This window comes from Brassica rapa, chromosome A09 (assembly GCF_000309985.2).
Source record: "Brassica rapa cultivar Chiifu-401-42 chromosome A09, CAAS_Brap_v3.01, whole genome shotgun sequence".
NCBI lineage: Eukaryota > Viridiplantae > Streptophyta > Magnoliopsida > Brassicales > Brassicaceae > Brassica > Brassica rapa.
In genome coordinates this window covers 25,045,048-25,061,853 of record NC_024803.2, presented here as the reverse complement: position 1 = coordinate 25,061,853, position 16,806 = coordinate 25,045,048, and the positions used below count along the sequence as shown (strand labels likewise).

General features: G+C 38.4%; 1 protein-coding gene and 1 pseudogene across 1 annotated transcript; one reads left to right on the top strand and one right to left on the bottom strand.

Annotated features, from left to right (window-relative positions):
- Positions 1 to 655: 655 nt before the first annotated feature.
- On the bottom strand, positions 656 to 3,616 carry LOC103840125 (annotated as a pseudogene).
- A 2,731-nt stretch (positions 3,617 to 6,347) lies between these two features.
- On the top strand, positions 6,348 to 7,958 carry LOC117127782. Its single transcript, XM_033278444.1, has one exon. It carries the CDS (start codon positions 6,348 to 6,350, stop codon positions 7,956 to 7,958), a length of 1,611 nt encoding a protein of 536 aa, XP_033134335.1.
- Positions 7,959 to 16,806: the final 8,848 nt, after the last annotated feature.

Below are 16,806 nucleotides of genomic sequence, written 5' to 3'. Positions count from 1 at the left end.
GGTTGCTCTCTTCTGTTTTCACTGTTTGCAACAAGCTTTTATAAATTCAGTAAATCTTTAATTTTCATTCCATGATCATGAAATTACCATCAAGTTCTTAATTAGGACTATAATTTTTCTTATTGATGTTAGCTGATCAGGACTAACAGATTTCAAAAGAAATGAAGAAGGAGATCAGAATTTAGGCTCATGATCGTTTGCTAAGTTTATTTGGCTGCTATTTAGTGTGATATGGTGCTAATAGTTTCATGATTATGAGGCGTTATCACCGTAAGTAATTTTGGCTAATTGTTTGCGTTTGGCATATGCAAGATCTACTTCTGTATTTGGAGTAGAGTCTACATTCCTTTAACTGTTTTTGTGTTCTCTCTCTGCAGGAGTTGAAAAACCAGAGGCTTTTGTCCAAAATGATTTCTCAGTCAAGACAAATGTAAATGGAAGAAGCATTGTCAGATACCATATTTACTTTCTGAAAAAAAAAGAAACCCGAGGTGGATGACAAACATATGCGTCTTTGAAGGATTCGCTATTAGAAAAAAAAAACATAAACAACAAGTTTTATACATGTATTCTCATATAAGTTTCTCTTAAATTTCATATAGTTCTACTGCTTACAAGCTTTTTGATTTGCTATTTTGTTCAACTATTGTTTACAAGCTGACATAGCTTTTTTAGTGGTGTTTGATAGCCTATGCTGAGAGATTCAGAAGCTGGATATTAATGAAACTGTTTACTCTCAGGAAAATCACCAGAGAGATTATTGCTTCCAAGGGTGATTATGCGAAGCTCAGTAGCGTTGAAGAAACACTGCAGGAGTGACCCCTTGAAAAAACTGCTTGACAGATCCAAAATCCAAGAACAAGTCCCAAAACCAAGGTGTTTGTTGAGAAGTACAAATCTTGTGACACTGCACATGTATGGTGTGTTGGGCTTCCCAAATTATATACACGTGACACCTGCCCACAAGCATTGTATTTCGTCATAGTTCCAGTTATGTATAACAGAGAGAGAGGGTCACTGAGGATAGAGTATTTGAACGATATCAGAAGAACACCATCAGTGCTGAGGGAATTGTACCTCATGAGAGGTATATTCTTCGCCAAGTACCTTGGTTTAAAAAAGCGCTTCAACCCCTGAGGCGATGGAAAGTTCAAGCTCGCCTCAACGCTAAAAGCGTCGCTTCGGAACACTTCGCCAACTTAAAGCGTTATATTAACTTGTACGTAAGATTAGTGGTTAGAACATATAAATCATTCAAATTATTCTGTTCTTTGTAATTATCTAAACAATTAAAACTTAAAAATAAAGAATTAATCCCAACAAAGTGTTCAAAAAACAGAAAAATTAATCCCAACAAAGTGTTCAAAAAACAGAAGAATCATACCAGCAAATCTTAAAACAGAGAATCAAACCAGCAAAGTCTTAAAAGAGAGAATCAAACGAGCAGTCTTAAAACAGAAAATCAAACCAACAAAATCTTAAAACAGAGAATCAAAATCTTCGCTGCCTACATACTCATCAACGTCCACATACTTATTAGCCCCAGCTTCAACATCTTCTTCAATTTCATTGTCATCATCCTCATCAATCAACATCATTTGAGATGGCCTTTGAGAAGCTTTTTGACTTGGAGTTGAGCTTGTGGATGAATTCTTTCCTCTTTCATTCCTATTTGTAGTTCCTCTAGTAGTGTAACTAGGTTCACTAGCTCCACATGCCTTGCTTACCAATTCCCATGGTAAATCATCATCTTCAAATACTAGATCAACACCATCAGCAGATTCTCCATCCATTGTTCCTACCAGCCACTCATTACCCTCATCAATTTCTTCTAGGTCAATGGGATCAATTGTATCTTTCAGATTGTAACGACGTCGAAGAGCACGGTTGTACTTAACAAGAACCATATCATTCAACCGTTTTTGGGTCAAGCGATTCCTTTTCTTGGTATGGATATGCTGAAATACACTCCAATTTCTCTCGCAGCCTGTTGCACTTCACGTGAGACTTAGAATTCTTACAGCAAAATCTCTAAGTGTTGGAGTAGATGCTCCATAATACAACCACCACTCAGCTGGTGCCTTTGTTTCCCTTTGTCTTATCGCCATCGGATGGCCAAAGAGTCCAGAAGCACTCTTAAAATAATCCAGCTCTTTAAGTATCTGATCTTGAGTTGCAACTTCAGGAACCAACTTTTCAATGGTGTCATATAATCCTCTCATAACCTCTTCACAATTCACTTCAGGTCCTTTGTACTGAAACTCAGGATTCAAAAAGTGGCCAGCAGCATACAAAGGGTGATGGAGTTGGCAGTTCCATCTTTCATCAATTACTTCAAAAGCACGCTTGTACTGATCTTCTTTCCACATTAAGTTTTCAGAAATCTTCTCCTTGGCTTCATAAATATACCCCATAGCTGGTTTCTCTCCCCATCTACCAATCGAAGAACTTTAACTAAGGGCTCAGTCAACCTGATTGCATACAGAACATTTCTCCAGAAGCTCTCTTGCATAATGATTTGTTTCACCCTCTTTGCTCCTGCTTCTTTTGACCACCTTGCATCATTCCAATCTTGAGAAGTTACAAACTTTCTCAAGTTATTCTTGTGGTGGTAGTACTGGCCAAGTGTGATGAATGACGTAGCAAAACGAGTAACTGCTGGTCTATGCAGATTTCTCTGGTCTGTGAACCTTCTCATCATATTCACCATAGATGTATGACCATAGATGTAGCCATTCATGAAGATGCAGCTTCATATTGTAGCCTTAACCGAAGGAATCTTTCCTATATCCTCCAACATGAGATCAATGCAGTGTGCCACACAAGGAAGCCAATATAGATGAGGTCTTTTGGCCATTTGCAGCTTCCCTACGAATTAGAAGAATAAAAGATTCATTTAGATTCATAATAACTACATAATCAAAAACACATAAAGATTGGACAGAAATAAACTTACCAGCTTTAACATAGTTTGATGCATTGTCAGTTACCACTTGGACAACATTAGCCTCTCCAACTTCATCAACCATACGATCAAGCATGCTAAACAGCAAGTTAGTGTCTTTCACAGCCTCTGAAACATCAACTGATTTGATGAAAACTGATCCCTTTGGAGAGTTAACAAGGAAGTTGATGATGTCCTTTTGAACAACTGAATCACGCCATCCATCAGACATGATTGAACAACCTTTTGCTGCCCATTCTGTTTTGTGTTCCACCAGCTGATTCTCAACTTCCTCAACTTTTTTAATCAAGAAAGGAACTCGCAGCTCATACATACTTGGTGGCTTAAAACCAGAACCATATCGACCTACTAATTCAAGTGCCTCCTTGAAACTGTCATAGTTGGCGGCATTGAAAGGAATCACTGCATCATAGAACCACTTTGCAATAGCTCTACAAGCATTGTCCCTTTCTCTTTATCACATACTCCAAAAATATCTTTTCTGTCTTTTCTTCCTTTCAAGACATCAGGAGGAGTAGGAGCAACAAACTTGTCCATAGGACCCTTACGTTTCTTCAGATTAGGCTGAGATGGGCGTGGTTCTTCTACTTCTTCATCATAATCAAAGGCTGGTTGTTGCATTTGGAGAGCAGCTTTAGCATTAGCCTTGTTTAAGAGGAAGGCTTTGATTTCTTCCCTCACATGATCAGTGACTTTAGGACACAGAGTTACAGTAGAGAAGCCTCCAACCAGATGATGTTTAACCCTTAAAACTCCACCATTCATGGTTTTACCACAAAAGTTACATATCCAGCAACCTAATTTCTTAGCATCAGCAGTTGCATATTTTCTTGCTGGATCCATTTGTTTAGTTGAAGTAGACATGGTGAGAAGAAAAGAGTAGAGAGATTTGAAACAGAGCAGAAACAAGAACCAAAAGGTTTGTAGAACGAGAAGTGCAAGGAGAAAGAGAGACTTGGACAGTGCAAGAGTCGAGATAAATTTTTTTTTTCAAAAAAGTAAAGAAATCAATTAGCCAATTCACGTACATTGATGTTTTGGAACCATAAATAGAAAGTAAATATGATCTCAATCATAATTCCTTTTTTTTTTAAATGTAAAATAAGTTTTAGTCGCCTAAGCAACGAAGCGTGATGAAGCGTGAGGCGTCCAAAGCGGCTCGAGGCGAGATTAAAGCGACGCTTTCTTGAATTCGCCTTGCTTCACGACTCCGAGGCGGTGAACCCCCAAACAAAGGTCGCCTCACGCCTTAGCACGCTTTTTTAAACCAAGCCAAGTACACAAAGTGAGTGGGGGAAGTTAATACTTATACCTCTGTTCCGCTATGGTTTTAGCCATTGTTTGCTTTGATTATTGAAAAATATATAACCGTATTATAACCCTAAATAATTAATACACTGTAAAGATTTTCCGGTGATTTCTAGCAGCAGCTAGAAAGCATTCAGAAGATGATGGAATCAGTTCCATTGATCGGCTTCCTCACAGGTTTCCTTTAATATTTCATTACATCTACAAAATATCGTTGATCACTGACAATGCATTTGCTGACTTTCTTACACTCTTTTATCTCCAGTGAATTGGTTTTCATTTGTATGTTTTGATTCTCTGACCTTGCATTGGAGAGAGCCTTTAGATATAATATATAACTATGTAATTTTTCTATATTACCATAATGCTACAAACTAAGTCAAATTTTCCTTCCAGCTTCCAAGTAAATGATTTGAAATTTGAATGATGCAGCTACGAAAGGGAAGAAGGTGAAAGAACGAGTCAGACAATGAGGTCAGCACTGTAAAAACGTAGACCCGTGGTTGATTCTCATCGTGTTTATTAGTTGTGGTGCACGTTTTACCTTTTTATACTTCTGCTTTTGTGATCTATAGAAGGATACCATGCAGAACAGCCACTAAAGATCCAAATTTCTGCAACACTAAAACAACAGCTCATTATCTGGGAGAATATTACGCACCAGGACAAGGTATATCAATCAATCTAACTAAGTACTTTGACTTCCAATTTTCTAAGGCATGTGTAGCATGTGCCTCTGCTATAGGTACAACCAGGGTCTGCTGCTGATGGAAGTTCACAAGCTAATGACATTGATGGGAAGTGGAAAATTAAGCGGGCAAGAAGTTGCTACTAAGACCTGCCATTATCCACCTAACAACTCCATGGCTGCTTCACAACACTAACGTGTAGCTCAATGCATACAATGCTTTGTAAGTTTATCCAAAATCATTTGAATATACAGAAATGCAGAAAAGTGTTATGTTGTAACAACTTTAACAGATTGTTGGAGGCCCATACGTGTCCTCACCTAACTAAAATTTGGTAGTGGACTTACGAATCTGATCTCATTTAGTACATAGTGGCTCTGTGAGTTTTAGTGTTCATAATTGTTTGCTTGATAAAATGTTATATTGTCAAATAAGTTATGCCATTTTAGTTGATAGCCTTCTGATTATTCTTACAGATAGTTTACAAGAAAACAATAGGAAGAGCAACGATGATCCTAAAGTATCAATACAAAGTTAAGGAAATGAGATCGATGCTTGGAGTGAAGGGATTATTTTAAGGGAAATTTGGAAAAAAAGAAAAAATTAACTATACTATTGTCCCCTTAGTACAAAATCAAAATTTTCCACATTTTTACTTTCACTACCCTTTTTGTTAATAAAAATTCATATCATTATATTTACAATGTAAAAAAAAATTTAAAAATATAAAACATGAAGTAGTTAAGCATGTGCATATATGAAAAATATTTTTGGAATAAAAAAATTGCTAGAATATTAAGTTCAAAAATGGGAAAAAAGAGTTAGATTGTCAGATCTACCATCTACTGAGATTTAGAAAATGCAATCTAGGTAAGACACATTGATCTACCATCCGTAGAGTGCATTATACACTGCGAACACAATGATGTACCGACGAAGAATCTATAATACACCAGAAACATATACATCTAGTGTGGAAGAAAACAAATTATACAGTTCCTTCTATGTTCCGTATTTTTGGTAGATCATAAGACATACTAAATATTCTTATATCTGCCTTGAGAGAACATACAATCTACGATGTCTTCTTTTATCTATAAATACAGTATTTCCTATCTACGTGTTCATCTTTTTTCTAACTTGGTAGAATGTATGTTCTACAAGATTTTTAAACAAAATCCGAAATAAGGAAAAAACAGTTACAAAAATATTCCTAAATCTATTAAATCTTTTTTATTTCCTTTTTAAAATAATATTGCCTAAATGTAAATCTTCATCGTTACCACGTTGATTTTGGATTTGCATCGTGGGGCTTCTTCTTTTCCTAGTTGGGGGCTTCATCTTTTCCTAGTTTTTCCATGCTTTTGTCTCTCTAACATAAGAAGATGCACATCTATGCTTCTTCTGGTTTGTGGAAATCGTCCAAAAGAAGTGGATGGAGATTTCTTGTTGATGAAGTAAAAGGAGGTAGATTACTTACTTTGGACACAAGCAAAACCTTTGACAACCTAAGAGTTATGGTTTGTGAAGACTTTGGAATCGATGTAAACATGGTCAATATCGAGCTCAGTTACTTAGCTTCTGATTTGGTCATTGGCATCGACTCACCACCTGTATTCATCACCAATGATCGGCAACTCAAAAAATTTCTCACCTATGTGAAGAACAAAGCTTCGACGTGGTTATGTGTGTGTATTCGATCTAAGGCCGAGCCTAGCAATATCAAAGTCGATTTGAATTTGAATGAAGAAGCTACTGAGTCGCCTAACAGACAGAAAGAGCCTATGTCGTTTGAAGTTCGAGAAGAAGATGTTGAGGTGGATGAAAGTGATGATGATTGCAACCGTGAAAAAGATATGATCAATGTAAAGGCAATTCGTTTTTCTCTCCTTGATGTGGTGAAGAAGGGTCAACATTTTACTACAAAAAACGCTTTGAAGGCAACAATGGAAATATGTGCAATGAAACATAATTTCGACTACAAGGTTGGCAAATCGGATAAAACAGTTTGGTACGTTCGTTGCGCGGATGATGATTGCGGCTGGCGTGTTCGCGCAGAGGGATTAACAGGTTCTTCATTTTTTATCATCAAAAAGTATGTACCTGATCATTCATGTTCTCCATCATCAAGGAATCACTCTGTTCGGACAGTTTCATCAAAATTAGTTGGTAGTCTCATTATGCATAAGTACGAAAGTGTCAAGGAAGGGCCGAAACCTAATGATATCATCCAGTTTATGCGGGATGATCATGGAGTTGAGATATCCTACTCTTTAGCTTGGGATGCACGTGAGTATGCAGTAAATGCTGTGAGAGGAATTCCAGAGAAGGGTTATAAAAAAATTCCCAAATACTTGCAAATGATGAAGGAAGCTAATCCAGGAACACACACATTTTATGAAACTGATACCGATGGGCGATTCAGATTCCTCTTCATCTCATATGGTCAGTCTATTCGCGGTTTTTATGCTGGCATTCGAAATGTTATTGTTGTGGATGAGACTTTTTTGAAGAGCAAATACAAAGGAGTATTACTGGTAGCTACTACTTTAGATGGTAACTCGAACCTATATCCTATTGCATTTGGAGTTGTCGACTCAGAGAATGACCGCTCGTGGGAATGGTTTATGAGACAACTTAAGGTTGTCATTGCTGATGATCAGAGTTTAGCTTTTGTGTCTGATAGGAACGCCTCCATTGCTAAAGCTCTTGCGAAAGTGTATCCGCATTCTCATCATGGAATTTGCATTCACCACTTGCTGAACAATGTTGTAACATATTTCAAGGGTAAAGGTGTCGCTGGTTTGGTTGCAAAGGCTTCTAAAGCTTATCGAGTAGCTGACTTTAAGAAGATTTTCACTGCTATTTTTGGAATTAGTCCTGAAATTGGAAACTATCTAATAGAAGCTGATGTGAGTAAGTGGGCTCGCTGTCAATTTCCGGGTTACAGGTATGATGTTAGGACCAGCATCTGGAAGGAATCCCTCCATTGTTAATCATGTTCGTTTTTTTGAAGAGTGAACGAAAGAGAGGAGAAATAAAAGATGAGATAAGTAGGGTTTCTCGCCATTGGTCTTATATAAGTTTATTTTTAGGGCAAATCATGGTTTTAATCGGGTCAAGTTTTAGGGTCTACTTGCATGTGTTTTGTTATTAAGATTTGTATTGATTATTATGATGGGAGATTTGTAGTCTTGGTAGGTTTGATATCGTATATGGATTAGTTTTGTTTCATTTAGGGTATTGTTAGGGGTTGATATCGTGTGTGGCTTTGTTTAGTTTTATTTAGTGTCTAGTTTGATATCATGCTTTGTAATCTAGTTAGGTTTCATTTAGGGTATAGTTAGGGTTTGATGTCTGATAAGGCTTAGTTTAGTTACATTTAGGGTCTAGTTTGTTATTGTGTACAAATATTCAAATAAGAACAAAAACATAGAGAGAAATGAAACTAAAAAACAGAGTCGTTGTTATTGCCTAGAAGATGGCATTCAATGTGCTTCAGCGCATATACTCCACAATCACTGCTAGTCTTGTTTAGGAAGGGCATTGGGGCGTAAGTGACATCATATGGCTTGACGATTAGTTTACTCTTCGAAGACTGCACAGCTTTGACAATTCTAGGGATGAGATGTGCAAATGGCTCCAAGCCCTTGTTTTGTTTCATTCCTCCACAGTCAAAGACCTCTATTGAACGAGTAACAAAGTTCACGCACATAGAGATCCAGTGGTTACCGTGAACAAGAAGAGGCACATACATGCGACTGACATCAAGATCCCACATTAGTCCTGTTCGTCCATGTGCAGGAAGTTCACCAATTCCGTACTGGTGGAGCAGTCCTTGCACTTTGAAACCTTTCCTGTCTTTTTTGAAATCTATGTAAGAATTCTTCATTTGATTACTGAATATGCAGCTCATGAAGGCTACTTTGGATTGATTCCATCGTCCCAAAGAAGTTCTCTCGCGAAATAAGTACAACATATCATCAATTTCCTGAAAGTAATGATACAAAATTAGTAAGTTGGTGTACAGAAAATTAGAACAGACTTTTTTATAACTCACATCGTTCTTTAGCCACACTGCAGGTCCCATTACACGTGCTGCTAACTCACTTGTGTAGACATAAGGTCCAATTTTGAGGTGCCTGCGATACAAAACATAGTTAAAAGGTGTTTGAATTTAATACTGTAAGGCACGCCAAAAACTTACTGTTTGGAAGTTGAACACCACTCCCTTAATTTGACCCATGAGTCCTCAGGGACAAAAACTAATGAATAATCTATGTCGTTCACCCGGTCCTCATGTAAGTCTGTATCTTTGAGACTGAGGGTTTTGTAATCCGCAGGCTTAGATGATGATAAAGGAGTACTAATTTCTACGGCTTCTTCAGCTGAGCTTTTTTGTGAGGGATCGAAACCTCTAACATGTGATGCTTGAGAAAGGTTACCCACAGCGTCTTGTAAATACTCTTGGGTCCCCATATCTTTATTTTTCGATGATTGTGACAGATTTTTCAAAAAATCCAACATATCATCATTTTAAATCTCCTGTTAATAACACCAAACATAAAATTAATAGCTAAAACAGACAAGAACAGAAGAAAAGAGGCAAACCACAGAAAAAGACTATATTACAATAGAGTCAATTAAACAAGTCATAGTCATCAGTTCGCTTCATATCAAACAACAAAATACATTACAACCCGATGTTACAAGCAAAGACCAAAGACATTGCACAACAGTCAAGAGAAAATTAAAACACAAGTAATTTCTCCTGACATACTACAAAGCTTCATTTTGTGGTTACCTTTCTTGGCCGAGGGCTACGATGAACCGTAGGAGGAACTCCAGTCTCATCTGCCTTGCCTTTGCCTTTTTCCTTTGCTGCTAAAGGCAACAGACTCTGTGATGTTTCTCGGAATTGGTCTTTCTCCATTGTTGCTGAAGGAAACATAATCTTAGTGGCTCTTTCTTTTCCCATTGTATCTGACGGACCCGAGATCTTAGACACCATCAGGTATATATGATATTAAAAATATATACAGAATTTATGTAAAAATTAAACATTATACTACTATTATTTAATCTAAAATTATGTTTACCCATCTTATATAATAGAATACCAATAACTTTTTCCTGACTAATAGAATACCAATAATCCATAGCATGTTATATAAATTGAAACAAACATTACCACAACACATCCAAGAAATCATGACGTAATTGAACCACTATCAAATGAACTAGAAAAAAATATTATTTTCTTTCAACATATTTTATTTTCATATTTTAACATATTTTCTTTAATAAAACCATAAAACGAATTATAAATTCATGTAAAAATAAAACATACGAATCCGGCGCGTAGCGCCGGAATACCACTAGTCATATATATAATGGGGCACTTTTGCTTCTCCTAAAGCTATCCACGTATGCATTTCATAAAGCATGTGGGTTCCACTTAATCTCCGGTTTGTTTAGATCGAATAGGTTATTAGTTTGGGCTGGTTTAGTTTGATGTAATTGGATTGTAGTTGGGTCTGGTTTATAAACACAGCAGCACATATATGCATGAAACATAGAGTTTTGTGGTTCATCTGAATCATCGTTCCCTTACTTCCTTACAGAACTCAATCAGCCGTCATGTCTTTTCATATCTGGAAAACTACGGCTTCTCTTCTCATCTCTAAACCTCCCCTGTCGTTATCTCTTCACCTCCCCTGAGGTTAGTTGTATTGCTTTTAATTCGGGAATCATTGTTAATCACATTAAACCCAGTCATGATGTCGACGCCTCCGTTTCCTTCACGTGATATCTATATATATGAGCGGCTTGAGAGGATGATTGACCCTCAGAAGCACTGTCAGTTTATCATATTATAAAGCTTAGAAAGTTTCTCATAGATGACTGATATCACTCAAATTACCCTAAAGAGTGAATTACTCTCTCAAATAAGAGGGTTCAGATGTAGTAGTTAGGGATCAAATCCACAAAGAATAGGATTACACAATAGATTATGGATTTTGAAGAAGGCTAGATTAATTGGTTTATGGGTTTTAAAACAGTAAATGAATTGGTGAGCAAGGTTATTGCTCGATTGGTTGTTTTGAGGTTGTTAACAGTTGGGAGAATAGCTAGATTCAAGTATATTTTCAGGTATGATAAGTAAACACTTAATTTGGGTTTTTAGGGGTATATTGATATTAATTTTTCTTGAATTCAAATTAAGATATAATCAATCTGATTATCTAATCTGGATCTTGGATAACAACTATCGTATGTTAATCGCGAGAAAGTGTCTATCGATAATTCATTAAGAATATCGATCGATACACCTTTCGAAATATCGATCGACAGAACTATCGCTGTGTCGATCGATGCTTCTTCCATAAAGCTTTACGGACATGTTTGATTTATATTCTCTAACTCACTAGATCAACTCTCGTCTGTATCTAGTCAATTAGATCATACTAGTTTATTTTCAGGTATTGAGTCAAGCAATGACTTGATCTCAATTAATCCTAAGATCTAAGTTTAAAGGGTGATCAATCTTAAACTTAGCTTTAAGAACAACTAAATGAAAGAACTATATTTTTAAACGCCCTAATAACAGTTTGAATCAGTAATACATTTATCAACCTATTGAGAAACCTAAATTTAACAGTGATGCAGCAGCATCTTAGAAGCTTAACGGCATCTTTCCTTTTTGAATATTTCCTTTTTACTTGAGTCTTAAGTTATCGAGCTTTTACTATTAGGATTAGGTTTTTAAAGACGGTTTAAGAGTTTTATATAGAGAACTCTCTTATGGCCTTATAAAACACGCTTTTGAGAATTAATAAACTAGCTTTGTGCTTTATACCTTGATAGAGATTTGATTCAATTCATCTTGTCCGAGAAGCTTTGAAAGATATTCGATTAGATTCATCTTCTTCAAGTTGCAGGTCACTAGTGATTTCAATTCGAAATCCCTAGATTGAGCTGATCACTGTTCTTATCCGCCATCAGGTTCCGACTGAGACGGCAATTATTCCGGCTGATCAAAATCGACCTGCCAGAACTGGTGTCCTACATTGCTTTGCGTGCGGGGAACCCGGTCACAGACAGTCCGCCTGTCCGAACAGGAACCGTCGAGGCTTACTACTTGACTCATCCGGCCGCGATGTTGAGCTTGAATTTGATGATACAGTTAGCGACCATGTTGACGATTCTCCAGAAGAACTCGAACCCGACATTGGTATCTCGTTGATGTTACGACGATCTTGTCTAGCACCACGATCACAAGAAGACTTTCCACAAAGGAATAACCTGTTCCACTCCCGCTGCACGATTGAAGGAAAATTATGTAAACTAATTATTGATTCAGGCAGCAGCGAGAACATGATTGCTGAAGACGCTGTTAAGAAACTTTCACTCCAAGACGAGCACCACCCGGCTCCATACAAACTTGCATGGTTACAACGAACAAACGACGTCCTTATTACACGACGTGCTTTAGTCGCTTTCTCTATCGGTGATTCTTATCATGATAAAATCTACTGCGACATAGTACCAATGGACGCCTGTCACTTACTGCTTGGTCGACCTTGGGAGTTTGACAGACGTGTGCTACATGACGGTTTTCTCAATACATATACGTTCAAGTTTCAAAATCGGACCTTCACACTCAAACCTGCACCACCAACGCCTCTCGCCTCTATACCACCAGCGCCTCTAACACCTATACCATCATCACCTATACCACCATCTCCACTTCTTTTACTAAACAAGAAACCCTTTGAAGCAGCGCTGCGTGAAGAAAAGATTGTCTACGTCTTAACTATGACGCCTTCCTCATCACCTTCACTTGAACAAGAACCAAGTCCAGAGTTTCAAATCCTTCTGAAGGAGTTTTCCGATGTATTCCCAAGTGATTTACCGCCGGGACTTCCTCCGTTGCGAGACATACAACACCAGATTGATTTTGTTCCAGACGCAAATCTCCCTAACCGCTCCCATTACCATATGAGTCCATCCGAGCATGAAGAGTTATGCAAACAAGTGGAAGAATTGGCACAAAAAGGATTTTTACGCGAAAGTATGAGTCCTTGCGCTGTCCCAGCATTGCTAATACCAAAAAAGGATGGTTCGTGGTGTATGTGTGTTGATAGTCGAGCGGTGAATAAAATCACAGTACGTTATCGCTTTCCGATTCCCCGTCTAGATGACCTCTTGGATCAGATCGGAACGGCACGAATATTCTCCAAATTGGACTTAAAAAGCGGTTACCATTAAATTCGCATTCGTCAAGGAGATGAGTGGAAAACAGCTTTCAAGACACGAGAAGGGCTTTTCGAGTGGATGGTAATGCCCTTTGGATTATCAAACGCACCAAGCACATTTATGCGTGTTATGAACCAAGCATTAAGGCCTTTTATTGGCAAATTTGTCATCGTCTACTTCGACGATATCTTGATCTTCAGTCTAACGTTGGAAGAGCACTTACGGCACCTACGGGAAGTTCTAGTAGTACTGCAACGTGACAAGTTGTTTGCAACGATCAAGAAGTGTGCTTTTGGTCTACCTCAGGTTCACTTTTTGGGTTATATCGTTTCTGAGAATGGTCTACAAGTCGACCCGGCGAAAGTCTCTGCTATCCAGTCTTGGCCGGAGCCAAAAACAATTTCCGAAGCCAGAAGCTTCCATGGTTTAGCGTCCTTTTACCGCCGTTTTGTGCCTCAATTCAGTTCGATCATGGCCCCTTTAACTAATTGCATTCGAGAGGGATCTTTTGAATGGGCCCAAGCGGCGACAACTTCATTCAACATTATCAAGGAAAAGCTAAGCTCCGCTCCTATACTTGCTCTACCCGACTTCACTGCAGTTTTCGAACTACATACCGATGCTTCTAAAACCGGTATTGGCGCAGTCCTGAGTCAAAAAAACAGACCAATCGCTTTCTTTAGTGAAAAGATCGCAGGTGCCCGTTTTCGCTACAGCACGTATGATGTTGAGTTCTACGCTATCGTACAAGCAATCAAGCATCGGCGCCACTATTTATTTCACAAAGAGTTCGTCCTTTATACCGATCACGATGCCCTCAAACATCTCAGTACTCAAGATGAAGTCTCTTCTCGCCATGCATCCTGGATCGCATTTTTGCAGTAGTTTACTTTTGTTATCAAGCATACTTCCGGTACAAGTAATCGTGTTGCTGATGCCCTGAGTAGACGTCATCACTTACTTGCAGTTCTTCATGTGTCTGTTCCCGGATTTAGTTCCTTCGCGGACCTTTACCCTACCGACATTTTCAACCGGTTCTTCTTCATCTTATGCTTTACATGACGGTTTCCTCTTTCGTGATAACCGTCTCTGCATACCGGATTGTAGCCTGCGCCTACAGCTTATTTCAGAGCTCCATAACGAGGGACACATAGGGAGGGATCGTACATTACACCTTATCGCAACATCATACTTTTGGCCTTCGCTCCGCCGCGACGTTGAACGCTTTGTTGAAAGATGTGTTATTTGTCAACAGTCTAAAGGGCAAGCATCAAATGCAGGTTTATATCTCCCTTTACCCATACCTACTCAGCCGTGGACTGATATCAGTATGGATTTCGTGATGGGTTTACCGCGAACTTAAAAGGGGTATGAATCAATCTTCGTGGTGGTTGATCGCTTCTCCAAGATGGTCCACTTCATACCTTGTAAACGCACGACTGATGCAGTCCAAGCCGCTACGCTATTTTTCCGCAAAATCTACAGACTTCACGGATTACCTTTGTCAATTGTTTCAGACAGAGATTCAAGATTTCTTAGTCACTTTTGGCAGTCCTTATGGAAAACACAAGTCTTGATATGAGCTCAGCATATCATCCTCAGACAGATGGGCAAACCGAAGTTAAAAATCGCTCCCTTGGTAATCTTTTGCGCAGCTTGGTAGGCACTTCAATCAAGTCTTGGGATTCAAAACTACCACAAGCAGAATTCGCTCACAACCATGCTCACAACCGCAGTACTCGCCTCAGTCCATTTGAGATTGTTTACGGGCTCGTTCCACGGGCTCCTACGGATCTCTCTACTCTTCCCGATCGGACACGTCTGCATGGTGATGCTGAAACATTTATGGACCATCTAGTCGACACACATGTTCAGGCTAAATGTAACTTGGAGGCCTCAGTTTCAAAATATAAAACAGCGGCTGATGCTCATCGACGACGCCTTGTGTTTGACACCGGCGACCTTGTTTGGGCAGTCTTAACGAGAGATCGTATGCCTGCACACGCTTATAACAAACTTAAAGCTAAAAATATTGGGCCCTTGGAAGTTTTGGAACGTATCAATGATAATGCCTATCGCCTTCGTCTCCCTTCTGATATCACTACTTCGGATGTCTTCAATGTCAAGTACCTATCCCGTTATTTTCCGCCAGACCAGCCTCACGATTCGCGGTCGAATCCTCTTCACCCCGGGGGACCTGATGCAGCAGCATCTTAGAAGCTTAACGGCATCTTTCGTTTTTGAATATTTCCTTTTTACTTGAGTCTTAAGTTATCGAGCTTTTACTATTAGGATTAGGTTTTTAAAGACGGTTTAAGAGTTCTATATAAAGAACTCTCTTATGGCCTTGTAAGAGACGCTTTTGAGAATTAATAAACTAGCTTTGTGCTTTATACCTTGATAGAGATTTGATTCAATTCATCTTATTCGAGAAGCCTTGAAAGAGATTCGATTAGATTCATCTTCTTTAAGTTACAGGTTTCTAGTGATTTCAATTCGAAATCCCTAGATTGAGCTGATCACTGTTCTTACCTGCCATCAAACAGTAAGGACTACTCAGACATATTCATAAGGTACATGGTCATGATGGTCTGAATAATAATAATAAAATGAATAATAAGAGTAAGCAATATAGTAAATGAAAGCAAGGGAGTTCAAGATCTTCTCTGTTTTATAGTTTAAATCTATCTCTCCAATACTAAGCTCTCCTTCTCCGATGGTGGCTTGTTGATTCTCTCCAAACTAGGTCTAAAAGGTCGCTAAAATGATACAAAATCCTAATAATATAGCCTAACAGGCAGCCATAAACTTAAAATGTAATTATTGAAATTTTTGTGAAACTTGCAAAAACGTTTTTTTTTTTGCGGCTATGGGCGGATTGTAACCAGAAACGTTTTTTTTAGATCAGAAGTTTTTTTTTTGCGGCTAGGGGCAGATTGTAACTAGATGCTCCCGTAAGCATTGATGGTCACATCTTTAAAGCCCTTCTCTACGACAAGGGTCCTGGAAGTAGTGGTGGCTACAACGTACTCGCCATGGGTGAGAGCTCTTCTGTTGGCGCCTTGGCAGAGCAGGACACCAGCTGAACCTCCATAACAGCTGGATCTGTGATGGTTGCAACCGCTTCTTCCTCCACTCCAAACATCGGTGGTATTGGCAGCTCCTCCGCGGTGACTTACAATGATCCAGCCGCTCTTTATCCAACGAGAGAATAATAAGTACTCAGCAGCAGAAGAACACCATAAATTTTCTGGTTTTGCCTTCGAATTTCATATTGTAATTGATTATGTAGATCAGATTTCGGCCTGCGATTTTTTTGGTTTGTAGTTAATAGTCATTTGGGTGTTGTATATAATTTTTGGTCTGGAAAAGTTTAAGACATGTTGATAATATTAGTAGCACAACGTTTAAACAGTGTGATTCTCCCTTCTAAGGTACAAAGCAACAAGATCACATTGCCTATCATTTAAAATTTAATATTCATTGATATTCAGCTTTGCCGTGTGAAGCCTTTGTCAAAAAAAAAAAGAACTTAATTATCTGGTTCTTCATAGTGAAAACGTTTTATTGCATCATCAGATAAGT

What these genes read in the sequence shown, in the direction of transcription:
- LOC117127782 (XM_033278444.1), top strand. Translation starts at nt 6,348, where the DNA reads ATGCACATCTATGCTTCTTCTGGTTTGTGGAAATCGTCCAAAAGAAGT.